The 27,613-nt window shown below is 40.1% G+C and overlaps 1 protein-coding gene across 1 annotated transcript in view; it reads left to right on the top strand.

Annotated features, from left to right (window-relative positions):
• Positions 1–491: 491 nt before the first annotated feature.
• SLC9A2 (solute carrier family 9 member A2) overlaps positions 492–27,613 on the top strand; it is a gene marked incomplete at both ends in the record, with an annotated part of 79,342 nt that continues 52,220 nt past the window's right edge. The window contains one exon of the mRNA XM_084234676.1: positions 492–789. Coding sequence (XP_084090802.1) covers positions 492–789 — 298 coding nt within the window. The remainder of the gene's footprint in view (positions 790–27,613) is intronic.

The following is a 27,613-nucleotide window of genomic DNA, read 5'->3' as shown; positions in this document are numbered from 1 at the left end:
TCGGTGGCGCCGGGGGAGGCGGGTCTCTGTGCGCGGTTGGCTAGAGGAGAGCGCAGCCGCGGCCCCGCGGGACGCCGGGGGACCCCGCGCCGCCCTCCGGCTTCGGCAGGTGCGCGGCGAGCCGCGGGGTACGGGTGCCCCTCCCCGCTCCCCCTGCTGCGAGCTGCTCCCGCCCCGCCCCGCCCCCGCCCCCTCGCCGCCCAGGGCAGGGCCTGTAGCTGCCGCCGGAAAACCGCGGACCCGGCATGGGCCGGCGGTCGGCGGCGGAGGGTGGCTGAGGGCAGCCAAGGGTCCGCTGGGTGCGCTCGCGCCGTAGGGCGCGCTCGCCGAGCCCACAGGCTGCAGAGCCGGTCCTGCGGCGGCGGTGGCCGGTGGCAGCTCCCCCTGCTCTGTCCTGTGCGGGGCCGACCGGGTGGCGCTCTCCCGGCGCGATGCTCTGAGCGCTTCGGGGGCCGATTACGGGACTCGTCCGGGCGCAGCGCACCGACCCCATGGAACCCGCGGGCACCTGGCGGAGCCTGCGGGCCCCGCCACAAGCGCTGTTGCTGTTGCTGCTGCTGCTGCTCCTGCAGGTGGCAGGGCCCTCGGGCGCTCTAGCCGAGACTCTGCTGGATGCGCCCAGAGCCTTGGGCAGCAGCTCCAGCCCGCCCAGCCCCGCGAGCGTGGTGGCTCCGGGAACCACGCCGTTCGAGGAGAGTCGGTTGCCAGTGTTCACCCTGGACTACCCCCACGTGCAGATCCCCTTCGAGATCACCCTCTGGATTCTGCTGGCCTCCTTGGCCAAAATTGGTAAGAGCTGGACCTGCGGGGTGGGGGGTGGAGCGGGGGCGGTCTGAAAGGGAAGCCCTGGAGGGGGTTGTCAGGGGTAAGCGAGTTGACCTCTGAGTTGCGTGGCCGCCTCCCAGTGAACCAGAGCAAACACGACAGAGCAGTTTCTTCTGCTAGAAGGAGGCTCGGGAGAAGGTGCGCGTTTTAGTTCTTAAGTGAACGCTGGCCTTGAAATAGCCCCAAAGTATTAGCCAATACGAACGTAGCCTAAGTGTTGCTGCTTGCTTCTGCCGCAGAAAGCCAAGTGTGACAGCTCTCTGCCAAAGTAGATACCTGTTTAATAAGGCGAGAGGCAAGTGGGCTGGACTTTCATGTGCCCCCCCCCCCTACTGAGAGTGAGGCTCAGAGGGGCACCAAGCCTAAAAAATGGCTAAGACCCTGGATGCTCCAGCAAAGCTCATTGGCAGCCAGCCAGACTGCCATGTGCCTGACTGATGAGATGCATGGAAGGGACACCTGAGTGCCTGCAGCCTTCACAGGACAGGAATGCCCAGACTCCTCCCTCCTGTAGCTAGAGACTGTCACACTCCAGGAAGCATTTCTTGAGTAACTGAAGCCAGCAAAGTGAAATGTACATTTAAAAATAATTAACCTACTTTTCAAACTGCCCTTAGTGCTTACAGGGAAAGCTGAAGCCTCAGAATGTGTTTTCTCATCTCCATCACCCCCAACTCCACATTAACTTTTCATGATTGTGCTTCAGTTATTTTCACTTTATATTTAATATCCTTTCTACGTCTTAAAATGTCATTACGATTGTGATGGTTCAAAACATGTTCGCTTGAAAGACTGTGCATTTGCCTTGTGAAAGGTCCTGTGCTCTAAGGTGAGGCAGGTTTCCATAAAAGCTGAGAAGACACATGGTCTGCCACCCCCAAGCAGCATGTTGGTGACACACACTCCAGTGAGCATAATACAGCACAAGTGCAAAGTGGAGGGAGAATTTCAGAAAATATTAGATGGTGGTAGGTAGAGGGAGCCAGGGATCACTTCTTCATGCCAGGGAAATGTTTCATTTGTGTTTTTAAAGATTACCAGTTGGAGAGGAGAGGAAACAACATTTCAGGGAAGAATAAACAAAGGCATAAATTGGGAGGAGACTGCAAAGCAGGTAGAACGGATGGTTCACAGGAGGGTGGAAGTTGTGGGAGGTGAGCCTGTAGGGCACCTTCCTTGTCAGATTAAACGACTTTGATTCTATTAGTGGTGACCGAAGGAGGCACATGCAATTTCATGACTTTGCAGTCTGTAATTGCATGCCATTGCTCTAGTAGTTAAGCATTTTCATTCCACCTGAGAAATGGGATAAGGGCAATGGACGTCCCCTTCTATCCAGTAGATGTGCACATTTACATACAATCATCGCCTGTAATAGTAAAGTCACATGCCCTCCTCTCTTAGGGTCCTTACACTCACCCTGCCACATAGGGAGGGCAGATGATCACCACTCACACTTGCCAGGGTTGGAAACTGAAACTCAGAGAGTTTACCTGAGCTGCCCACCAATACAACGTGGGGAGCCAGATGCAGGCTGTATTCTCTTTCCCTCTGAGGCCCCAGCTTCCAACTCTGGAAGGCTGCTTCTGTGCCGATTGCTATTCCAGTAGGACTATTTCTTCTGTTCTTCTCTCCTGATTATCCTAATATGATTAATTACACTAATAACAGCCGCTAGTAGGCACTTAAGTTCATTATCTCTAATTTTCACAACCACCATTCCAGGTAGTTTTGATTATCCTGTTTGTTATAGAAGGAAACTGAGAGATGGGGAAGTGAGCTTGCTGGTGGGAGGCTGTCCAGATATCACCCAGGTCTGTGTGATGTCTCATCTTTGTGTCTGTCCTGGGGGCTTGTTCTGTTGTAAGGATTATTCTTTTGTAAGGCTTAAGGCTTGACTACTGTAAGGTATAACGTTTTTGGAATGCTGGGCTTGTAGTGAGCACTAAGTAATTGCCATCACTGAGTAGAAGTGGCAGCAGTGACAGTGGTCACCACGTAACTTTCTGGCACTGTAGCTCCTTTTCCACTGTGCTGGGCTGCCTCCCAGGATTCTCCACTGCTGTTTCAGGCTAAGCCTTTTCTTATTCTACGGGCTGCCTTTTTGTCCTTGTTCTTTTTCTGTGTTGACCTGTTAAGATTATTTGACCTTATTGTAATTGTGAGGTTTTTTAAAAAGGCACTTAAGCTTGTATAAGAGTTCATAGGTGTATTGATTGCCCATTGGCACTTTTCTTATCTATATGTATTTATATTCCCTGGCACTTACTGTTTTCTCTATTTTTCTCCCCCCAAATCTGACCTTCTCTCCTACTCTTTCCTCTTTACTTCCTGCACCTGGAGTGGTGTAGAGATGAAAACACAGATGTTCATGTCTCTGGCCAGAAGGGGGCTTGGAGTGAAGACTGCCATGGGCGGGGTGAGTATAGTTGTCAGAGCAGAAAGTGTAGTTGTAGACTTTGGGTCTTTCTCTAGGTTCTTCGGGGCTTAATTCAGCCCTGTCCTTCTGCAGGTCTTTCCCTATAGGAGCTGAAGTACCCAGAGACCTCTCCCAGGCCCCTAAACTTTCTGCTTGGCTTTGGGAAGACAGTCTTCATATTGTTGGACACTTTTATAGCCCTTTGGGATTATTTATTCAAATTCTATTTTCACTTTTGCACTGAAAGAACTATTGCACAGGAGTGACTTATCTGACCTTATTTGCTCACCTTTGGGTAAGACGATGAATTGAACAGAGTAGGGCAATGTGGAACCATGAGGTCAATGGAGTGTTAATTTCTATAGAATTGCCACAGTTTCTGTTTCGGGTGTTTTTTTGTCATGTACCTAGTGGACCTGAATTTAGCTGCCTCAGAGAACCTGTAGAAGGGTAGCTAGTGATTAATTTAAATAAGGATAACAGGTTGCCTCAAGTGGAGGATCCTAATAACATTTGTAGGAATCTTAAGTAATGCCTGGTGATGAACTCAGAATAGTTTTCTAGATTGCAGCCCAGTATAATCTCAGACATATTACAGTCAGAAGTGAGAAAGTGATTTTTGGCAAATTGTTGAATGATTTAACTTAACTTCATTATTTTACCTGATTACCAGGGAAAATCAACTTCCTAACTAGCTAGTCAAAAGGAAAGGTCTTTAGTTATAGTTTTTTAAAGTGATGATGATGATGATGATAATTAGAATGATGTTGTACATATATAAAGTAAGTTAAATAAATACAATAACAGCAAGTTTATTACACCTTTGAAAGTTCAGCAATTTTGGCAACAAACAATTCCCCATTTGATTTTTCTTAGATTAGAAGCCACACATCTGTACAAGTACTGTCTTTTTTTTTTTTTGAATATTTATATTTTGAGTAAATGTTGTTTTTTTTTTTTACAGTTATAAAAACATACTCTGACTATTAAATTCACACAGGGATGGAGTTCTATAGCATGAAATAATAGGTAGCCAAGGAATTAAGAAGAGAAAAATTTCCTGGAGTGTTTTAAGATCGTCTCCTCTGATTTCCATGCCCATGAAGTGGGTCTGTGTTATTTCTCCTAAGCTGGGTAAAGCTGGGTATGTGTTCTACCTTTGTTCAAGGTTCAAGGACAGAGCACTGGTTTTAAGTTACAGAGTCCTTTCCTTTGTCCTGAGTGTCTCCCCAGTTCCCCCTTAACTTACCTTGCAGTTTTATGGAACTAACCCATGTGCCTCTCCTTCAGGTGTCCACCCATACCTTGCCCTTTGCATTTCCTTTGCCCGTAAACTTGGGGTTAGGATGCAGAATTTTCCATTATTTCCATCGCGTTGTCTTGAAATTAAATCACTTATATTACTATTTTAAGGGAAAGACAGAAATCAATTTGATCCATGAAAATTTCTCCTCTGGCTCCAGCCTGCCCTAAATTTGAAATGTGAGACCAAAGAGTTTTTTGGTTAATATTTGCCTGAATTAACAAGACTTGATTTCTGGAAAAAACATACTCTTTGACCTTGATCTGTGTCTTTTTGTCATTTCTTGGTTTTCCTGAAGCATATATTCATCTTCTGGTTGGCCATGAAACACACGATCTTCACGTATTATTTAAACCACATCTCAGTTTGAACACACTTGTAAATCCAGGTCTTCCCAATCACCTTTGTCCCTAACAAGGCTACAAGAGTCCCGTTTCTTTTCTGTCTCTTCCCATTGGGCTAACTATACATTTCCAGTTTGCTATCTGAAGGATGACTTCAACAGGTTTCCTAAGTTCTTTCTAAAGACCATCTTACATACATTCTAGAATTTTATGATTATACTCTACTGCTGAAATGTTTTTGTACCTTTTAAAATAATAGGTAATTTTCCACCAAAAATGTTAGTCTCTGTACTGACTTTAACCATCACTATACAATTTATTACTAGTGGTATGTTTAATTTTTTTTATAGAATTCATTCACATGTCTTGAAGTGTAAGAAATATGCGAAGACCTTTGTGTAGACTTGTTTGTTCCTTTGTAGGGCTGTAAAGATAAACCTGTAAAATCAAGCAAATTCAATGGTTTGCATATGGATAGATCTTTACCAATGATTCAGCTGTTTACGTTTTATAGTTCTATTTGACTTATCTATGTTTTGGGATCATTTTTGGTAATACTAGTTTTTTCTAGAAAATCATTGTTACTTGAGTTTTTAAATTGATGGGAAGAAAGTTATTTTTATGATTTAAAAAATTCCCTACTTTATCTATATTTATGTTCTATTTTTTAATTCCAAGTACTGTTATTTTCATCTTTCTTTACCTGGATCAAAATTCTCTGAAAGCTATTTTGTACTTGTTAAAATAATTAGATTTTGGTCACTTTCTAATTTATAAGTATGTCAATTATTTACTTATTCTTATTTTATTTGGATGAATTTCATTATTTTTTTAAATTCTTGAATTGAAAACTTACCTCATTAATTATTGAAATTACTTGTTTTCTAATATGTTACCTTCCACCCTGCAGGAGTAATTAATCCTGGGGGAGAGGGGAATCTTATAGTTGAGAAATAATGAGTATAACTTTCAATAACTTCAGTGGTAAATATTTGAATTCTTGAGCTCCAAAAATGGCATGCTTTATATTAAGATGATATTAATCTAATTAAAATGGACAAAATTATTTTAATAGTTTAGTTGTTATAGCTGCTAATAAGCCTTTACCCCTTCATCTGTTTCTCCAGAGTGTGGCTATTCTCATTAAATTCAAAGCTGTAATGCCCTGGTAATTAAAGCTGTCACAACCAATTCACATTCCTGATATTCTTAAGTTTATCTTTATTGCAAATTATAGTAATAGCAATTAAAAGAATGGTAAAAACAAAATAATTCAGAAAGATGATGCAAATGAAATTACACTTTCTCAATAAATTGCTTCAGATCATTACTACTTTTTTTTTTTAAGATTTATGTATTTATGCATACAAGAGCTGGGTATAAGCCAGAGGTGCAGGGTAGGGGAGTGAGAGATTCACCAGAAACAGAGTACAGAGCAGAACATGCAGAGCCACTGAAATACACTGCAGAGAGGAGCAGCGGGTAAGGCAGGAGAGGTCTGCTGTGCCATGTGGGTTATTTCCCTGTCCGGGGATTGAATTCGTGCTACAGTGGCTGGTGATAGCTTGACAGTGCTGTCTTTAAACCCTGTGCCACCAGGGAGGCCCCAATCATTACTACTGTTAACTAGAAAGCCATACATATCCTACGAGGAGAACTTAACATAAATATCTGTGATATTTCTGGGAAGATGAGATGGAAGAAGTAGCTGATCTCAGGAAGCTCAGCCATCAGTCTGCCAAGCTGGTCCTTATGAAGTCAAAATCCTTTGTGAGCTGAAATAGGATTATTAATTGAAATACTTCTCAGAAATGAATTCTCATGATGCAAATGAGTTTCTCAGAGGCATGGCAGTATTAAGGCTAGAAATTAAGGCTAGAAATATATTTTTTCCCCTGCTTCAATTGCATAGCATAGTTTTGACATGTAGAGTTTTCATTGTTCTTCAGTTCAATATTAAATTTCCTATTGATTTTTTAATTCTAGCACAATAATTATTTAGAATTGTGGTTTGTAGTTAATAAGTAAGTGGAGAGTTGTGGTTATTTTTTATTTTATTCCATTTTGGCCAGAAAAACCTAATATTGATATTCATTAAGATAGCCTCTATGAGAATACTTGATAGTTATTAAGATAGCTTGTGATTTAATATGTAGTCACTTAAACTATATACCAAGATGAAAATGCTTACATTGTACAGAAATGAAGAATGATGCAAAAATATATAAAATAAAAAATAAATAAATAAAATAAACTACATTTTCCATGCTTGCTAGTAAAAGATTGTGTATTCTGTATTTACCAGGTGCAAGATTTTATATAGGCATATATACATATACAAGATACACACACACTGACTAATTCGCTTTTCTAATTACACTTTTAGTCTTGTCAATTGTGGCAGTTGTGGGGGGCTACTTTTTCAGTTTCTGGAGTATATTAGAATTAACATCTAAGATTCCCATATTATTGCTATCAAATAAGCTGAATCTGAGAAACAAATGAGATGTAGCTCATAAAGCCACATCAAGCTGGATTTTGTATCTTTAAATTTTCAAATATATGTAGTTTAAAAAGAAGTAAAATTGCACTTATTATGAGTAATGACATTTAAATTTATTCTATTTTTTGCTTGCTGGGCTACAGCTTGGTGTTTTTAGGTTTATTTCTTGACATATTTGGGTTTAGTTAATTATTTCTTTTTATATATATTATTTTGCATTCTATTTCTCTTCCTTGTGTGGTTATTCTACAATTTTAATATGATTACCCGATTTAACAGGAGCCAGACCAGATTGCCTTGGCTCACATCCCAGACACATTTTTTTTTTAAACATATTTTATGGTTGTGTACATTTTGGTATGTAGCTTAGATTCTCTGGACAGTTGCCCTAGTAGTAAAATAGGGATAATAAGAGTGCCAATAACATAGGTTGTTGTGAAAATCAAATTACTTAATATACATTAAGTGTTAAAATAGTAAACATAGTTTTGCTATTTTTATTACTGTTATTATCTTCTTACTGACTAATGCTTAGACCTTAAAAATATTGAACAGCTATCTGCTGTTTCAGAATTCTACTTTTTGTCTAGTAATTTCGACCTAGTTTAAATGTAGTTTCCTCCAAATTAGTTCTTAATTTTTCCACGGAATATTAGTATAGATCCAACAACATGCTTAGGAATTTTTCCTCATTGTTACTTTGTCTCTTCTTTTGTGCTAATTTTTTTTCTTTTTACTGAAATGTGTTCTTTAATGGAGGGTCTTTGAATGATCAATTTTCTTGGCTTTGTCTGAAAAAGTCTTTATTTTGCTTATTCCCTTGAATAATAATATAATAGATAATAGAGTTTGGGTTATTATCACTTATCAGTTGGAAAGTATTATTTCATTTCTTTTTACCCTCTTTTGTTGCTAAGGAAAATAATGTTGTTACTCTCCTTGCCCCTTGGAATTACTCTGACTTTCTCTCTACTTACATTGAAGATATTTCCTTTGCTGTTTCTGATATTCTGCTGTTTCTTCAATGTGGCTAGATATGGATTTGCTTTATTTTTCTTCCTTGAAACTTGTGTTTCCAAGTTTCATGGTTTTCTTCTCTTTTCTACTTCTTAGTGACTTTATCAGATCCTTTCCCAACCTATTAAATTACTCTCAGTGTGTTTTTCCTCTGTGGTTAACCTACTCATTGGATTTTTCATGTTAATTATATTTTCATTTAAGCTTTCTTAGTTCTTTTTCAAGGTCATCCACATATTGTTCCTCTTGTTCTACTATTTCATTATAACTTTTCTTTCTCCTTTTATTCTTTCACTTACTTAATGTTATATTCATTATATATAGTTAGGAGTAGTTGTTGGGTTGCTAATTCTTAAGCTTATATCATAAACTACCTTTCTCTTTTTGATACTTCTTTTCTTACCTAATTTATAGTTTGTATTGTGAGCTTAGCTTCAGCAGAGGATACTTTGTCCAAGTCTGTTTTCCTACATTGTGAAAGGTTCTTATAAAATTATTTTCAGTGTCCTTCTTGCTGATACCGAGGCTTTAGTGATTGGTTTCTTAACTCTTAGTTTTTTAGCTTGATTTTCCTACATGATGCAGGTACTGTAAGTATGGACATTATGCCTAACCTATATATAGTGTGATCCTCGAGTTTTCTACATCACAAGTGAATTTTCTTCTGCCCATAGCTATAGAGTTGATATTTTTCCTTTGTTTTTTCCCCAGCCATAAGCATCTTTTCCTACTTAGGACAAAATAGCTCTTTGAAATTCAGAAACTTGCACATAAATCCTTTCCTTTCTGCTCTGAAGTTAGATTTCTTATTCATGTTGGTGTTCAAATGCCAAATGCTAGCACATAGGTAAGCATCTGTGTCTAGGATTCCCGTGGCTCACTGTGACTTGAAATCCTACTGACATCACTCACTTTTGAGTCTCTTCTTACTTCTGGCCTCCTGTACATTCTTGTGTATTTTGAAATTGGCTAGATATTGATATTATTATTTTTTAAAGATTTATTTATTTAGTAGAAGAACAGGGGTATAGGTCAGAGGTGCAGGGGTGAGGGGATTGTCAGAGACAGAGTGGGGAAGAGAACAGGCAGAATTACTGAAATACACTGCTAAGGGGAGCAGCAACTGAGACAGGAGAGGCCTGTTGAGCCATATGTGGGTCAGCTCCCTGGATGGAGATCGAACTAGGCCATAGCAGTGATAGCACTGAGACTTAACCTCTAGGTATTGATATTATATGTTCGTAATGAGAGAAGACCTTATCTATGTCCACACTGATGAGTTGCCATAGTGACAGTTGGGAATTTTAGAAGAAATGCTTTCAGCTTAATGTTTAAAAATTTGTGGATATGTTCTGCTCATAAGATATAATAATGGTTTCTCTTTAATGTAAAGTGAAAATGATATATATTTTTTCTAGTTTTTTTATCTTCAGAATGTGGGGTTGTGACTATCCATCCTGCCTTTGTTTTGTATTCTGTATTTATACACTTGGCTGCAAGAGCAATAGCTCAGCTGTTGAAGAGGTGTTGGGCCTCAATTTGGGAAAAGATATCCCCAGAGTAAAAGTAGGAAGACGGTGTTGCAAAACCAGTTCTACTATTAACTTGGTTTCATGAACCTGGCAAATCTTCACCTGCTTGGTTCTTCCATTGACTTAGTAGATGTAGGTATATATATCTGCTCCATCTGTTTATTATTGTCATCAGGATATTATCAGCAGCTCTGTAGGGGAAGGAAAGCTCTTACTTTTCTAGCAAAAGAAACAAGCCAAGAGAAGCATGTATTTATTATATTAAAGTGATGTGTAGACATGGGCGTATTGTGATTATAAATGATACATGCACAATTATAGGTTACTCTCTTGCAATTACATCTTTAAAATGTAATGAATCATAATTGAGTTACTTCCTGTAACAATCCTGCACATTGTTCATCACTGCACAAGGCCATTCTAATCTTGATTTTGAAAGTTCATCTCTTGTTTGAAGATATGTGTGTACCCCTCCCTCTTCAGTAATTCCAGGGAAGGGCATGGACATTCCTTTGTGAGATCTCCATGTGACTGTGACACAATCATATTTTAAAGGTGAATTTCATATTAGTACTGAATCTTGGCATCCAGAGGCTTACTTGTGAAAGACAGAAAAGAAAAATCAAATTCAAAAACATATTTATAAAGTCCAAATGAAAATGATTCAGATTACCCTAATCATCCTGAAGGTGAAATCCTTCTAAAGAGGTGAAAGGTTTTACTAGCCATAGAAATGTTCTCGTGGGGTGATGGGACAGAGGAATAGTTTTGTTGCTATATTTCTGTGACTCCAAAACAGGCAGTTTTGTGACTCCTTTTTCCTGAGTTTGTTTCCTAGGGATCCACATGCTGGGAAATCTGAGCTGTGTAATGTAGCCAAGCTTCGTATTTTTTTGTGGTATTGGAGGGTTAAGGGAGTGATACTGGGTAATCCCTGCATCAAGGTTTCTCCAGCAAAATATTAGCTAACAAGGATGAAGCATCATACATGCCAGACACTTGGGCCAAGTGCTTTATACCTATTATCTTATTTAATCCTCACAGTAACTCTGGGAGGTAGGAACCATTATTATACCCAGTTCTAAAAAATACATGAGGAAACAGATTTAGACAGCTTAGGTAACTCAGAACCTGTTGTCCAAGGTATCATAGCTCTTAAGCGATGGGGCCCATGACTGGTATGTTTCACCACTCCATTGTGTCTCGCCCTGCCACCTGCCTCTTATGGAGAAGAATGTTAAGTTCTAGACATCACTCTGTGATCCTGAGCACTTTGTTGTGTTTTATCTCACCCACTCTTTTTTTTTTTTTAAGATTTATTTATTTTTGCATGAAAGAGGTGGGGTGTAGGCCAGAGGTGTGGAGGTGACAGGATTCACCAGAGACAGAGTGGGGAGCAGAACAGGCTGATTGACTGAAATACGCTGCTGAGGGGAGCAGCGGGTGAGAAAGGAGATGTCTGCTGTGCCATGTGGGTCACCACCTGGCCTGGGATTGAAGTCATGCTGCAGTGGCTGGAGATAGCTTCATAGTGCTGAGACTTAACCCCTTGTGCTGCCAGGAGGCCCTTATCTCACCCATTCTTAACCTGAAGCAGAGGTCTGTACCTGAGTCTCATGTTTGACCATTACTACCTCTTTTAGACTGTCTCAGATTTTCATTGCAAACTCAGATGATAATGCAAATGCCAACATGCCAGCTCCATCTGAATTTTGTGTGGCACAACTGAAATAATATATGGAAGTAAACTGCAACTCTAACTTTTAGGATGTATGGCATCACAGTATTCTGTGATCTGGGTTGGACAGAGGAGCTCATGATGATGCAAAGTGGCATATCTTGCAAGTCATATCAGAGCTAGGAGTTAGGTCTAGAGTTTCTGAATTTTTTTTAAAGATTTTTTTAATTTATTTATACAAGAACTGGGGTACAGGCCAGAGATGTGGGGGGTGAGAGGATTCACCAGAGACAGAGTGGGGAGCAGAACAGGCAGACTGACTGAAATACACTGCTGAGGGGAGCAGCAGGTGAGGCAGGAGAGGTCTGCCGCACCATGTGGGTTTCTCCCCAGTCGGCCAGGATTGAACACGTGCCTGATGCAGAGGCTGCAGACAGCTTCACAGTGCGGCACTCAACCACCTGCACCACCAGGGAGTCCCGAGTTTCTGAATCTTGATCTCCCTTCTTCATCACCCATAATATAGAATTTTAATGCTTTTGAAATAACTAATATGTCAAAGATTCAACCATACAAATTTGCTACCATGCAAATTTTACTCATTCATAGTTCAATCGCAATGTATTTATGGGAGAGAACATACAAAAACTGTTCCATTGTTGCACACACATACACACAGAATTGTGCACACACATGCACATATAGACACATAAGTGACATCCATGAGGATACAAGCTCCACCAGGGTAGGGGTTCTGTCTGTTCGGGTCACTGTCTAGACTGCTTCGCACTTGTCTGGTGATCAAAAACCACTGAGTAGATTAATTAATACTACTTAGAGATCCTTTTTGTTTCACCTCAGTTTAATAGCGTGATAATTAAGACAACCTAATTTGTCCACTATTTCCACATTTTTCCTCAGTTGTCCTAGATTGTTCCCTCGCCTATATGCTAGTTTGGATGATAATTTATTGATCACTCTACTTGTAATATACCTGCTGATACTTTGAGTTGTAAATTTAGGTTCTGTTGTCCAAAGTCTCAACTCTGCTGTTTACTAGCTATGGGTCTGTAACCTCGCTTATTTCATCTATAAACTGGGGTAATAATAGACGCTTTCCCATTAGGTTGTTGTGAGAATAAAGTTAATCCAATTAGAAAACTTGGAAATTTGGTTTCCTTGAATGAGAACAGATATCTTCCCTTCTTTCTCCAAAGTATAATAGCATCATATCCTGAAAGTCTGTTTTGTTCAGTTATTCTCTTTAAATCATACATGTTTCAAGTACATATCTCAAGCAAGTTTACAATGTTATTTAACTTCTAAAAAATCATCTTTTTGCTTTTGTAAAGTTAGTTTGCAATGGAAAAGAAAGGCTGTGCACACCCTTTATTTTATACCAGGTTCTTGTTTTAGAAACTGAAGGGGAAGCAGCCACGCCTCATAGTTGGAGGCCAAAGAGAGGGTCAGTTCACAGGGGCCCCCAGTCAGGGCCAGGCTCTCTTCTAGGTGTTCCTGCTCACACCCTCTGAGCTGCTGGGTCAGCTCAGTGTCATCAGGGTTCCCAGACTTGTCACCTCACACAGGCAAGGGAAATGAATTTTTTAACAGATCATTTCCAAGGCACCTTGTACAAATAGAAAACTTTAAGGAACTTAAGTAGGAAACAGTTTTTTTTTTAAAGATTTATTTTTATTTATTTATACAAGCACTGGGTACAGTCAGAAGCACGGGAGGGTGAGAGAATGAGCTAGAGCCACAGCAGGGAGCAGAGCAGACAGACTGAAGTACACTGCTGAGGGGAGCAGCGGGCGGCAGGAGAGGTCTGCGTGCCATGTGGGACCCTCCTCCGGTGGTCGGAGAGCAGCTGGGGATTGAACCAATGCTGCAGAGGCTGCGGGCAGCTTCGCAACCCAGCGCTCAACCACTGAGCCACCGGGGAGGTCCAGTAGGAAACAGTTTTAAAGCAAAATGCTGCCAAAGCAATTATTGCTGTTTTAAAGCTGTCTATCAGAATTCATCACCAGAGTTGTAAGGCAGAATTACGCTTTGGATGAATGCACCTTTTTCTCTAGCAAAACAATAGAACGATGAAGAGAAATGATGATGAGAAATTGCAGACTCTTATGTTCCCATCTGATTGGACTTTCTGGTCTTGTGGGTTGATGAGGATATGGTGTTCCTGTCCATTTGTCTTCTGAGAGCATCTGGAAGGATGTGAAGATGCTGTCTCTAGTCAGAGGTGCTCACATTTCTGTATATAGAAAATACATATACCTTGTGGGCTACCTCCTGCCCCAGTCTCTCTGCTCCTGTTCCCCAGGCTTACTTTCTTCAGTGATTTTTATCACTGTACGTACGGCATGTAATCACTTATTAGTCTGCTGTGTACGCACTGTCCCTCTCTCCTCAAGTGGAGGCTCTGGGGGTGGAGGCCTTGTGTTATTTCTTTGGTCTAACTCTGTGGAGATTAGAATGCACATAGTTAAAACTAATAATATCTACATTCTCAATGAATTTTTTTTACTTTCAGTTGTTTCACATCTGCAATCTGTTTTGATTCTCACAAGGGCCTGTGTTTTGTTTTACTGCTGGCATTCATTTATGTGTTCACTTTCTAAACTCAGCTTATGAGTGCTAATGAATGGTTTTCCTAAAGGGATTTGGCCAATAAAATAGCTAATTTATGTATTTAATGATTTTACTCCCTCTGCAGTGATTTTATTTTCTTTTCATTTGGTCATGATGTTTTAATTCTGTGTTTTGAAATCACTGATACCAGGGGGGTTGCTACAGTTCCAAAATCTCTGAACAACATGTATAATCGGCAGGACTCCAGTCTTCTATTTTTCCATAAAATATGTTACTAAGCTGATAATTATTTTGATGAAACATCATGATTATGATGAAGGTGGAACCTTGTGAATTCTTAACATATACACATCCTGATACCCATTGAGGCCTCTTTGGTCTTCGGAACACTAGGCAAAGGGGAGGTATATGGGTGGGGGGAAGAAGAAATTGGTTATCAGAAGCCAGAGAGGAGGCCATGTGAATGAAAATATTGTGATTCTAGGGCCTCCCCTGGTGGCGCAGGCGGTTGAGCGCAGCGCTATGAAGCTGTCCGCAGCCTCTGCAGCGCCGTTCCATCCCGGCTGGCCAGCGAGGGTCCCACATGATGTGGCAGACCTCTCCTGTCATGCCCGCTGCTCCTCTCAGCGGTGTACTTCAGTCAATTTGCCTGTTCTGGTCCCTGTTCTGTCTCTGGTGAATCCTCTCACCCTCCCACTCATCTGGCCTGTACCCTGGTTCTTGTATAAATAAATAAATAAATCTTAAAAAAATAAAAAAGAGAGCAAGAGCCTCACCTTTCAAAAAAAAAAAAAAGAAAATATTGTGATTCTAGAAAAATGTTGCACTCGTCTAGAAAATAGTGTAACTTACCGAAGAGGATAGTTTCTTTATTTAACCCAGAACACAAGTAGTTCCCCTCCATGTAAACAGCCAGGGACTATAGTTGAGTGTTAGCAACCACTTAATTGAAAAATGAAATTAGGGGGCCTCCCTGGTGGCTCAAGCGATTGAGCGCCGCACTGTGAAGCTGTCCGCAATCTCTTCCGCGCGGGTTTGATCCATGCTGCCTGGGGAGAAACCCACATGCCGCAGAAGACCTCTCCTGTCTCACCCGCTGTTCCCCTCAGCAGTGTATTTCAGTCAGTCTGCCTGTTCTGTTCCCCACTCTGTCTCTGGTGAATCCTCTCACCCTCCTGCACATCTGGTCTGGACCCCGGTTCTTGTATAAATAAATAAATCTTTTAAAAAAAGTCTCTAAAAAATGAAATTAGGTAGCAATTACTGGCAATTGTGGGTTCCCTAACTATACTCTTACTTAATTTTGGCAAGTGGCAAATTGTTTAAAAGGCAGACTCTTAAGGGAATAAAGCCAACCAAAAAACAAGATCAACCTAAGGTGGTTGGGTAGGTGGTGTAGGCTTGCTGGATAACCTTGTGCAAATTAATGATAGGAGCAGGCAAACAACAAAATCAAAATTGGCATAAATAATTTACTAACATGTAGGCTGAAAGAATGACAAATCTTAGGATTTAACATCTAGCCTAGACAATAGAAAAAAAATTACTTTCAACTGTCCACCTGAATGGAAAATTTGAATCCAAGTTCCAATATACCAGAGTCTTTATCACCACTCCCCAGTATATGCTCCTGCAAAGGGTCTATTCAGAAGTAGTCATCAGGATTAACTACTCTCTGGATTCTGGAATTCTCTCCCCAAGTGTCTACCCACTGCGAAGTTTTATTGATTATCAGACATTGAAAGAAATTGGTTATCTGAAGTCAGAGAGGAGGCCATGTGAATGAAAATAATCTCTTGAAATATAATCCTTTCTTGGACAAACTCCTTCATCAAATGGTGTGAAAATGAAGAAAGAAGAAAAAGAAAAGAGAAAGAAGAAGGGGGAGCCTAGAGTCACAGGAGATGGAAACCAGTCAAACGAAAGACACTTAGAATCACAGGAAGGCCGTGGGATCTGCTTCAAGCCAGGAAACCCAAACCTGCCATCCCCACAGATTCAGAATGAGTTACATGACAACTTCATGCTGTATTTAGCAGAAAACAGGGTCAAAGGCTTTTCTAAATAAGAGCGTTCCATGAGTCCAAGTCCATGCTCAGCACTTTAACAGCTTGAACCTTGCTTCCCACCTGATTATATTAGGAATTCCCCTGACATCTATGCATTACCTTTAATCCGTCTGGAGAAGCATGTATTTCAATCCAGGACATACTGTAAGCAGAAATACTGCCTAAACCATCCTGCTGCCATTGTTACTTTCTTTGACAGAGTTGCCCTGATGGTGGGCAGCAAAGGTGCAATGAAGCAGTTAAATTCCAGGGGAGTCTAGAAGGTGCAGTATATGGAGTCCATCTTGGTTTCATGATGCTCATGGAGAATTTTGCAAACTTGACATGACACAATCCTCACCTCTTGTATTGGCTGCTGTAGAATCTGAATGTACTGATGGCAAGACCCACACATCTTTGGAATCCATCCCCAGGCCTATGCCACCTATAGCTTCAAAAAAAGGAGAATGTGCCCATTAACAAGGTAATTTAAGATCATTTGCTTTGTCAGGAAGTAGGCAAGATGGTAGAGTAGATAAATTGGTTTTGGTTTTATGAAAGTTGGAGTGGCCAATAATCTAATGTGAAATTCAAAAACATAAATAACTCAAATGAAAAGTGAGGAATGTTATTTACAGAAAGGTACAGTGTTTCTTACTGTTTCTGACTTTTGTACAAATCATAAGCATAATTTTTTGCTTATCTTATAAAGAAAGAAATTAATCTGCTGTTTATAAGACCACTATGCAAAATAATTATGATACTTATACTTTATAGGTACTAATTAGCCAGTCACTTGCATATCGAACTAGAAAAATTCCTGGAAAAAGTAGTGAGCTTTTGTAGCACAGAAATAGCCATCTAGCAGCAGGGCTGGTGAGTGTCACTTCACTGCAATAGATTTTGTAGAACCCCAGAGGGCTATAGCAGTGCTAGAAGGCACAAGATAGCTGTATTGAAGTAGTTGTTCATTTTATAATGTGCTTCATGTGCTTTCTGCCTTAACAGCCAAGATAACTTCATTCCTGGTGGGTCTGCTCAAAACTGATTGGATAGCAGGAGGTTGGGGACACTCTGGGGCTTGTGTGCATCCCCTCTTAGACCCTTGGGCCAGGAGATTCAGTGCTTGGAGGATGCTTCAGGCCTCCCTGTTCCTGCTCAGAGTGCAGTTCCTCCAGAACATCTCTGTGAATGGGGCCGAAGAATTTTCTGTCATTTGAAGGGATGCCTTGCTCTTTTTTTGAAATGTGATTTTCCTGGAAAATCTTTTATTTTACATATCAAATTTTTGAGTATTATCTTCAGTCTTTGACCTCTACCCCCTGTCCTTTTGTGTAATAGGAAAGCTCTGTCAGCATTGATGCACTCTTTCTAAGGAAGAAACATGAATCCAAAAGGCTTAATAATGACTCTGTATGTGTGTGTGTGTGCTATGAATAATACCAAACACTCACAACTTTTAAATCTTCATGAGTAATTATGGGATTGCCAATTAAAAACTAGACATGAAATTTCTGGTTATGGATGTTTACAGTTTACCTAGCAAACAAACTTCTTCAACTCATTAGATTCAGGAAAATTCTGTGTGTGTGTGTGTGTGTGTGTGTGTATAGAAAGACTGGGGGTGTATGCCAGAGGTGTAAGGTGGGGTGAGAGGATTCACCAAAGTAGGGAGCAGAGCAGGTGGATTTACTGAACTACACTGCTGAGGGGAGCAGTGGGCTACACAGGAGAGGTCTGCTGCACCATATGTGGGCTGGGGATTGAACTCAGGCCATAGCAATGATAGTTCAAAAACTGAGACTTAACCCCTAGTCTATCAGGAAGGCTCCAATACAGGCTAATTCTTCAAGCCCAGCTTCTTGTGGAGAGGAAAATCCATTGGACTTACACTGCTGATAGCCTGGGCTTGGAAATAATGAGTCTGAGATTGAAGGCAAGGGCACAAGTCAAATTCTTTGTCTAGTCCTGGTCCATGGGTCAGATTAGAATTCAGCTGCCTCCAATGGAAAGAAAACTCCCAGACTGGCTGTGGACCCCAGAAGTTCTCTCAACCTGTGGAAGTGAACTTCACCAATTCATTGTGCTGCTCAGACAGAAGCTGTCAGAGAACTTACCCCATTGACAGAAATCTACAAACATTCAGCCCTGTCCCCTGAGGAGCTGAGCCACACCCTTGTTAGGAGATGGACAGCTTGTCCTATAATTCAAGGAGTATTGGGGCCCAAGTTGTGTTCTCATTGCTGTGGTTGAGATTTCAAGTTAGAAGGCTAAAAAGAATGGTGAAGAGAATCGAATGGAAGGTTCCACCAGCCCAGTTTCCATTGAAGTCTAAAGAATGGCTTTTGGGTTTTTGGTCTAGACAGGTAGCCTCCCTCGTGGGTTTAGAGGTATGTCACATGATCCATGAGATGGGTGGAGGGGAAGAAGCTGGCAGGCAAGCTGGAGAACCAACACATGTCTTGACTCTAGAAGGCTCCTGCCAGGGTCAGCTGATTCCCACAAACCAGGTGGATGGGTGACAAAGGGCCTAGTTCTGCTGATTTTTCTTTTGAACTTTTGACACTATTCTCTTTTGTCAATTAAAATATGAATTTCTAGTCTTAGTAGTCTTTTTAAAAGGCACTAACCTTTAAAAATATACCCATGGATAAAATCAATGAATTTAGAAGTTGGAAATATAATAAAACAATCGTGCATCTATTCTTGTGCTCATGCTCACTGAACATTGTTTTGAATAGATCTATGGAAATATTGATATAATAAACATACATACTGTGGTAGATTGTTAATTTGTTTTTTAAAGATTTATTTATGCATATAAGAATGGAGTACAGGCCAGAGGTGTGGGGGGAGAGAGAACTCACCAGAGACAGAGTGGGGAACAGAACAGGCAGAATGACCAAAATACACTGCTGAGGGGAGCAGCAGGTGAGACAGGAGGGGTCTGCTATGCCATGTGGGTAGCTCCCTGGCCAGAGATCGAATTTGTGCTGCAGAGGCTCCGGATAGCTTCATAGGTTGTATCTTAACCTCTTGTGCCACCAGGGAGGCCCTATATTGTTAATTATTGACTCAAATATTCTTCTTTGACATTTTTCTTGGAACATTTTTGTAAAATTTACTTATATTGTTCTTTGAACTGTTTAAAAATTCTGAGTTTTTGCTCTTTATTTTAAACAGCCCATGCTTTGCACATTTTCTGTCACTACTCCCTGAATTGCTTTTCAAAGACTCAGTCCAGAGGTTTTGGGGCAGATGATTAATGAATGTTTTAGGTTATATACATGGGCCTGCCTGTCAGTGGAGACCAATTTAACAACATTATCTTTTCAAGCTTGTTTAGCAGTATGTCATTTTGCTTTGTCAGAATTATAAGGATGAATAGGAAAGTGGAAAATGAGAGTGAAGATTTTTCCAGTTGTGGTAAAATACATATATAAAATTTATCATTTTAATCGTTGAGATTGTACGACTCAGTGACATTAAGCACATTCACCATCTTATATAACCATCACCCCTATTAAATTTCTAGAACTTTAAAATCTTCCCAAACAGAAACTCTGCCCATTTAACATAACTGTCCTTCCCATTTCCCCCCAATCCCTGCTAAGCTTTATTCTACTTTCTGTCTCTCTGACTCTGCTTGAGGTACCTCATTAAATGGGGTCATACACTATTTGCACTTCCTAGTCCACTTCTCAGGTGCCCCTCCTCTACAGGAAGACAAGATTGGGGACCCTTTACTATGGTTCCATCCTGACTTATATTTCCCTTTTATAGCAAGCTTAGTGTTTGTAGGGACTTCTTTGATTTTCTTTGTTTGCTTAACTGCTAACTCCAAGAGAAAGCAGAGTGATGTCTGTCTTCACTACTGTGGTGGCTTCAGTGCTTTGCACACTTCATGGTAATGAGTGCTTGGAAGTGCTTGTACGTCAGTGAGTGGGAGAATAAATAATCACAGTCATTTATCAGTTTCTATGAAGCATATTTTTCTTTGTCATGATTTTCCTATAATATACATGATTTCTACCTAACAATTTGAGGGCTGCTGAATCATTTCTCTTGCATGTATGTCTTCAGCACCAATTTAGGGATATAAAAGTGAACAGGTCACCTGTTTTCCATCTGGACACTATTTTATATGGTAGTTAAAACTTGGCATTTGAAATCAGTTGTATCTTTGTAGATTATCAAGTTCAGGAAGTCTTCTCCTCCTAGTTCACAGAAAGTTTTCATCATGGATGTTGAACTTTTGCCAAATGCTTTTTCTGATTGACTGGTATAATCATGTAATTGTTCTTATTTGGACTATTGATATGATGGATTATGTCGATTAGTTTTTGAATATTGAACTAGTCCTGTATCCCTGGAATAAGCTTCATTTGGTCTTGGTGTTTAAATTCTTTTTATAAGTTTCTGAATTCTTTGCTTATATTTTGATAAGAAATTTTGCATCTGTGCTATAATGCTGCACCCAATTTCTATATGTGCTTTGCTCTCTACACACACTTCCACACAATTCTTGGATACCACATGGGTGTCCTACAATGCAATTAAATTCTGACACTATCTATCAGAGCATCAGATTATTGCAGGTTAAGGGCTCAATCCCACAAGAATGCCTGTAGGCCACCTTGAGATGCCAGTCACAAGTCTGTGTTGTCACATTGTTGTGCCCCTTACTGGTGTAGATTGAATGTCCCCCCTTCTCCTTGGGTTTGATTAATTTGATAGGGATATTCACCGAATTAAGAGAAATGTTCTACTTACTAGATCATCTGTTTATTATAAGAGGATATAACTCAGAAACAGGCAGATGGAAGAGATGCATAGGGAAAAGCCTGGGGAAAGAGCTGAGCACACGCTTTCCCTAAATGTCCAAGTGTTCACCGCCCTGGAAGTTCTCCATGCCCACGGGTTTCATTTGTTGCATGTTTGACCATTGACTACTGATTCAACCTTAAGCTCTTCTTACATATTGGGATGGTAAGACTCAAAATTTCAACCCACCCATCACATGGCTGGTTTTATGGCAACAACGCCCTTTTTTAGGTGATGAACAAAGAGCTTTCCACAAGTACCTCATTAACATAACTAGACACCTGTGTGTCTCTCATTGTTTAGAAAATATTTTAGGAAGTCTGTGCCAGGACTGAGGTCTGAGATCAAAAATATTTTCTTTTTTTTTTATAAATCAAATACCACAATACTCATAAAGAATATTGATCTGATGCTTTCTTTGTTATACTGTCTTGGCTTTAGATGTCAGGGTCATACTAACTTCATAAAATGAACTGGGAAGTATTGCCTCCTCATCTATATTTTAGAAGTGATATTGTAGAATTGTTGCTGCTTTGTAGAATTTTATGAGAGACCTTTGGGTCTAAGGCTTTCTCCTTTTAGTTTTTTTGGGAAGTTTTAAATTATAAATTCATCTTTTAAAACACTTATTATGCTATTCAAGTTATTAGTACATTATTAGTGCATGGAGGTGGGGATTCTGGATTCTTCCCTGTTTCCACTCACACCTCCTTGGCTGAGGAGGGATATCAGGGCTTCTCACTGCTCCCTCTGTGACCTACCGACGCCACAGAGACTGGTCACTTCATCAGTGTTAAGTGGAAATTAAATTTCCGATTCTCCACTATGCTTCCTCTGACCCACCTCGGTGACAAAGATGTGGGGGCCTCATTGCTAGGTGGTGGAAGTCTGTGTTCCTCCACTTAGCCTTCAGGGGTGCTGATTACCATTCAGCAGTGGAAAAAGCATCACCTCCCTATGTTTTCTTTTCTCACAGCAGCTCAGCATAAAGTTTGGGTGTTCCTTACAATCTAATGAGTGTGGAATCTAGACTTAGACGTAGCTGAGGGTAGATCCTCAGTTTCTTCTGTGGTATTGGCTAGAGAAAAGCAGTTATTATCTAAGTTTCCTATCTTGCTAAGCTGCCATTTTCCCTGTCCATTGTCTGGAGACAGTTTGGGCCTTTTGTTGCAAGTTGCTATCAACATCTCCAGATTATTGGCTTCTTAAGCCTCAGTCTGAAGCATTGTGGCAAAAAGCATACTCATGTGCACACTGCTGTGTTGTTCCCAGGACTGCAGGTCCCTAGCTGATCTCTCCAGCTTCAGAGTTTCTTTATCTCTCTTATACATAGTGTCTTAACTTTTCAGGTGTATTTATTGGTCTAATGTAGAAAAACACTCCAACTTCCAAGAAACAGAAGTTGGGTTATTTTATTTTAAACTTTGACAGGTGACTTCAGGCATTACAATCTTCTATCTTAATATCATTTACTTTTTTTTAATCATTCTATCATTTCTTTGTATGTGCGAAAGTTATAGTATCAAATTTCCTTTGTTTTTATAGGTTCTTTTTAATTTTGGGCTCTTTGAACTATGTGGACTTTTCCATTGTTACAGAAGTAAAAGGAAACTTATGTGTGTCTGTATATGTGCGTTATTTCTCTTTATCTACCTCTTCCAGTATCACTGATTAAATTACATTTTCCCCTGGTGCTATAAATTTTCTTACCTGGTAGACATTGTTATGCCATTACATGCCATTATCTGAATTTCCTATTTCATCCATATGAACCTGAAGAAAACATATGGCATTATTTTGGGCAGTGGTGTAGTGCAAGTCTGATATAACACTTAAGAAGTGAAAGCTCTTCTAGAGGATCTATAGAAATTATCATTTTATCTGGCTAAATCTTGTCATTAGTTTTGTTAAATTCCCTGATATTTTTTAAGGAGATTCTGGTTGGCATTTCTGATCTTAATTTTCTCACCTGAAATCTCTCTTCTTTTCTCCATCTCAGTATATCACCCCACTCAACACTCACTTGTTTGAGAAAAAAGCTTTGGATTGATCTGATTCATCTATTTCATTGAAAGAATAAAATTCACTCTTTTTTGTCTTTAAAGTCTTGCAATAATTCTGACCAGGAAATTTGTATTTTTTAATACCTTGTAAGTGGACAATTTAAAAAAACTCTATATTTATAGTTGTGCTATTTTTAGTAGGGAGAAATTAAATGTATCTTTCAATTCCAGCATATGATTAAATGCTTTAACAGGTGCATTTGCATGTTGGTACATTATTGATATAGATCATTTAATTCTGATTTATTTATTGGAATCCATTTATTTTATATAATTAAATTATATAATTATTTGTTTTCTAATTTTTATTTTTTACTATTTATATTTATTATATAGGCACATATTTATCTACTAAGTTCAGTTTTATATTATTCAGAATTAAATTCTATTTTTGCACACCAGATTAATAATGCAGTGATAGCAGTTTGTTGATATATCTAATCAAAATGGTGTTCCTTATATTTCTCTATATTGCTAATTGCAATTCCATTTGTTATAATGTGTAGCTGGTTGCTATGTCAATTGGGATGAGTAAATAAGCATTATTAGGCTTGAACAAACTTGTTTATTTCTTTTAGTACATAAAGGCAAGTTTAATATGTTCCATAAATATTTACATCTGTTCACTTTCTTTGCTTATGTTCACAAAACAGCACTGAAATAAAAACTCTTGTGGCCGCCATTTATTTAATCCCTTCTTGCTTGTTGAACAACTGGGCAGATCTCATAGCTGCTGTCCAAATGCAGACAATGGCCACTCTGACCGATTCTGAATGACCTAAGCATGTAAAGATAGGAGGGCAACTTTTCCAAAACATAAACATAGGATTTCTTAAACAAATGATCTTGATTTCTTGCTGTTCTTTTCTGATACTTGCTACTATCAGATTTTCCCCGCTTCGCTTTCTGCACACCTCCTTTAGGCTTCTGTGCTGGAGATTCTTCTTCCTGACCGTTCCTTGCATTGATGCTGCTGCATTTCACTGGCTTCTGCTTCTCCTTGGTCACTTGCTGAACACCTGGGTTTCTGGCTGGCCTCTCATGAGCATATGAAATGATACACTGAAATGTGTGTATTCCTTCTTTTCTCCCATCTACCTGGTTTCCCACCCTCCTTTATTGGAATAAGGACCTTCTTTGCTAAAAAATCATCCAAAAAAAAAAAAAAAGTGAGCCAGAGCTTTTACTCCACGTGGAAAAAAAAAAGCTTTACTTGGGGTGTTTAGGAGAATTGGAATCCAAGAGTCATAAACTAAGCCAAGCTGTGTGAGTGCTCCCGAGTGTGGGAAAAATACAGAGCTTATACAGCAGAACTGCTTATAACATTTCTCAAAGCTGAGAAGAAAAGCATGCAGACAGAAAGGCACCTACATGTCAGTGCAGTGACAGAGTCTTCTCTTGGGAGCTAGGGCCTGGTGGCATTTTCCAAATCCTGTGAGAAGTCTGGTACAGTTGCTTCAAACTCTACAAATTCCTTGGTTCGGGATTATGGCTTAATGGAGGTGATGTCTGCAGTTGAAAATACAGCTTGCTAAGCATTCAGCATGGAGGACCTGTCAGTTCCAATGCCCACATGGCCTCCTATTCCACTTGGGATATTTCCTTATCAATTTTGATTTTCTGGTTTCTCAGTCATCTTTACACCTTTCAACACTGAGTGGAGTTGGCACTCCCTCACAAGACCATTGGGCCCTTGAGGCCAGGTGGCAGAGCAAGGAAAGAAAATGTCAAGGAAAGGAAGTGGGATTCCCAAACTAGACCTTACCCATTTTCCAGTTTCCTGCAATAGGTCCTATTTTTTGCTTCTGTGCCTTTCTTTGTAATTATTTTCTCTTGCTTTTTCATATAGAAAAGGGGAAGGAACCCAAAATTTGGGGGCATGTGTGATGTGAGCACAGTGGTTATTTTTATGAAATGGACAACTCAGTTATTGTTACAGAACTTCATGTGGTATGTGTATTTATCCCCATTTTACAGATGAGCAAACTGAGCTGACTACTAAGCTATCCAAAGCCACAGGCAGAGAGTGGGGAGCTGGAGTCAAAGCTAGGGGGCTGTCTTCAGAGGTCTAGGACACTCATAGGGCCTTCAGGTTAGTCCTTCTTATTCTGCATTTCAGAAAGGAGCTGATTGTACTTGGACCTAGGGACCCAGTGAGGCGGTTAGTGGCATGTCCAGTAACATCCCACAGGGACAACTGTGTACAGAAGCAGGACTCAGTGTGAGGAGAGGATGCAAAGATATGGTTTTCAGTAGACATTTTTATAACTTCTCTGTTTACAGGTCAGCATGGGTAATGAGCAGCTGAACCAGTTAAATACATTATTTCCTGAAAATGATTGCAACCTCCTTTGACATTAATAATAGGATAGTCAATGCTGAGAAATGATGTGACTGTCCAACATAAAAATACTCACTGTAGTATTTAGAAATCAGCATTTTAAATCTCTTCAAATTATTATGATCACCCCCCCTTTTTTGGGGTCACAAACTATTTCATGGTATGACCTTAGTATGGTTTGCAGAAATTATTAAAACTTCTATCATGCAAGTTTCTAAGAACGTGTTCTGTCTTTTTAATAGTCCTATAATTCAGATAATTTCCCTATATTACTTTAATCCTAAAATGAATGAAATGCCTTTTGGGATGATTTACTATTGCTTTGCAAATAAAGTTTCCCTTCACACAAGCTCCATCAGGATACCTTTCTGACTCTTCCCACATTGCCCTACATGTGGGTAGAACCCACATCTCCCTCCTCTTTTCCTGCTACAGGTACCTCCCTCTGATTTTTCTGGGCTCTACCATGAGTTAGAGATAGGATTTTCATCTATTTCTTCATTCCTGTAAGACTCTGCAGTCTTATTACTTGTCTGCCCTGCCAGATGCTGCCTTCTCCATGGTGCCCTCAGCAGAGCCCCTCCTCTGTTCCCATAGCACTTGGCCATCAGCCTGGTTCATGTGGTGGGTGCAGGGCCCCTGCAACTGAGTAGGTCATCCCCCTCCATACCCAGCTACTGAGGGGACTCAGTAGGGCTGGGCATGGCCTGCTGTACTCAGTTACTAAGGGCACCCCCCAAGCAGAAGTCAGTCATGCTCTGCTGTACCCCAATCCAGGAGCCTCCTAAGTGTGGGGGTTGGGGGTTGGAGGGGTTAAAACAGACACTCCTCTTACATTTTGTCCCTTTAACATTCTACTTCTGTGGAGGTATCACACTCCCAGACTTCAAACTATACTACAAAGCCATAATAATCAAATCTGCATGGTATTGGAACAAGAACAGACACATAGACCAATGGAACTGAATACAAAATCCAGAAATAAACCCACAGATTTACAGTCAACTAATCTTTGACACAGGAGCAAAGAATATGCAGTGGAGCAAAGAAAGTTTGTTCAATAAATGGTGCTGGGAAAACTGGGTCACTACATGCAAAAGAATGAAGCTTGACTACTCACACCATGCACAAAACCAATTCAAAATGGATTGAAGAATTAGACATAAGACCTGAAACCATAAAATATAAGAAGGAAATATAGGCAAAACACTACATGACATACACCTCAGTAACATCTTTAAAGACACATCACCCAAACAGTGATAGTGAAGACAAAGATAAACAGCTAGGACTGCATCACATTAAAGAGCTTCTGTATAGCAAAAGAGACAGTAACCAAAACAAAGAGACACCCTATCAATTGGGAGAAAATTTTTGCACACAATATGAATGATGGGAGACTGATCACAAAAGTCTACAAAGGGTTGATGAGACTCAACAAAGACAAAGTAAATAACATAGTCAAAAAATGGGCAGAAGAGCTAAAAAGAAACTTCTCCAAAGAGGAATTGCAAATGGCCAACAGACGTATGAAAAAATGTTCAACATCACTTGTAATGAGGGAGATGCAAATCAAAACTACAGTGTGATACCATCTTACACCAGTGAGAATGCACATATTAAAAAAAACTAGCAACAACAAATGTTGGAGAGCATGTGGAGAAAAAGGAACTCTCCTACACTGCTGGTGGGAGTGCAAACTGGTGTAACCACTATGGAGAGCTGTGTGGGAGTCCTCGATCTGCTAAACATGAAGCATCCATATGATCCAGCAATTCCACTCCTAGGTATTTACCAAAAGGACACAGAAACATTAATTCAAAAGGGCACCTGCATCCCTATGTTTATAGTAACACTATTTACAATAGCTAAGCTATGGAAACAACCCAAATGCCCCAAAATAGATGATTGGATCAAGATGTGGGACATATACACAATGGAATATTACTCAGCAATCAAGAAAGATAAACTCATGCAACTTGCAGCAACATGGATGGAGCTGGAAGGGATCATGCTCAGTGAAATGAGCCAGAAACAAAAAGAAAAATACCAGGTGGTCTCACTCAAAGCAGGAATTTTTCAAAGGGACCAGGAAAATGACTAATTATAATAACATAAAAATCA

This window comes from Talpa europaea (assembly GCF_964194135.1).
Source record: "Talpa europaea genome assembly, chromosome: 6".
In the NCBI taxonomy this organism is placed as follows: Eukaryota; Metazoa; Chordata; class Mammalia; order Eulipotyphla; family Talpidae; genus Talpa; species Talpa europaea.
This window is presented reverse-complemented; position numbering and strand designations above follow the sequence as displayed.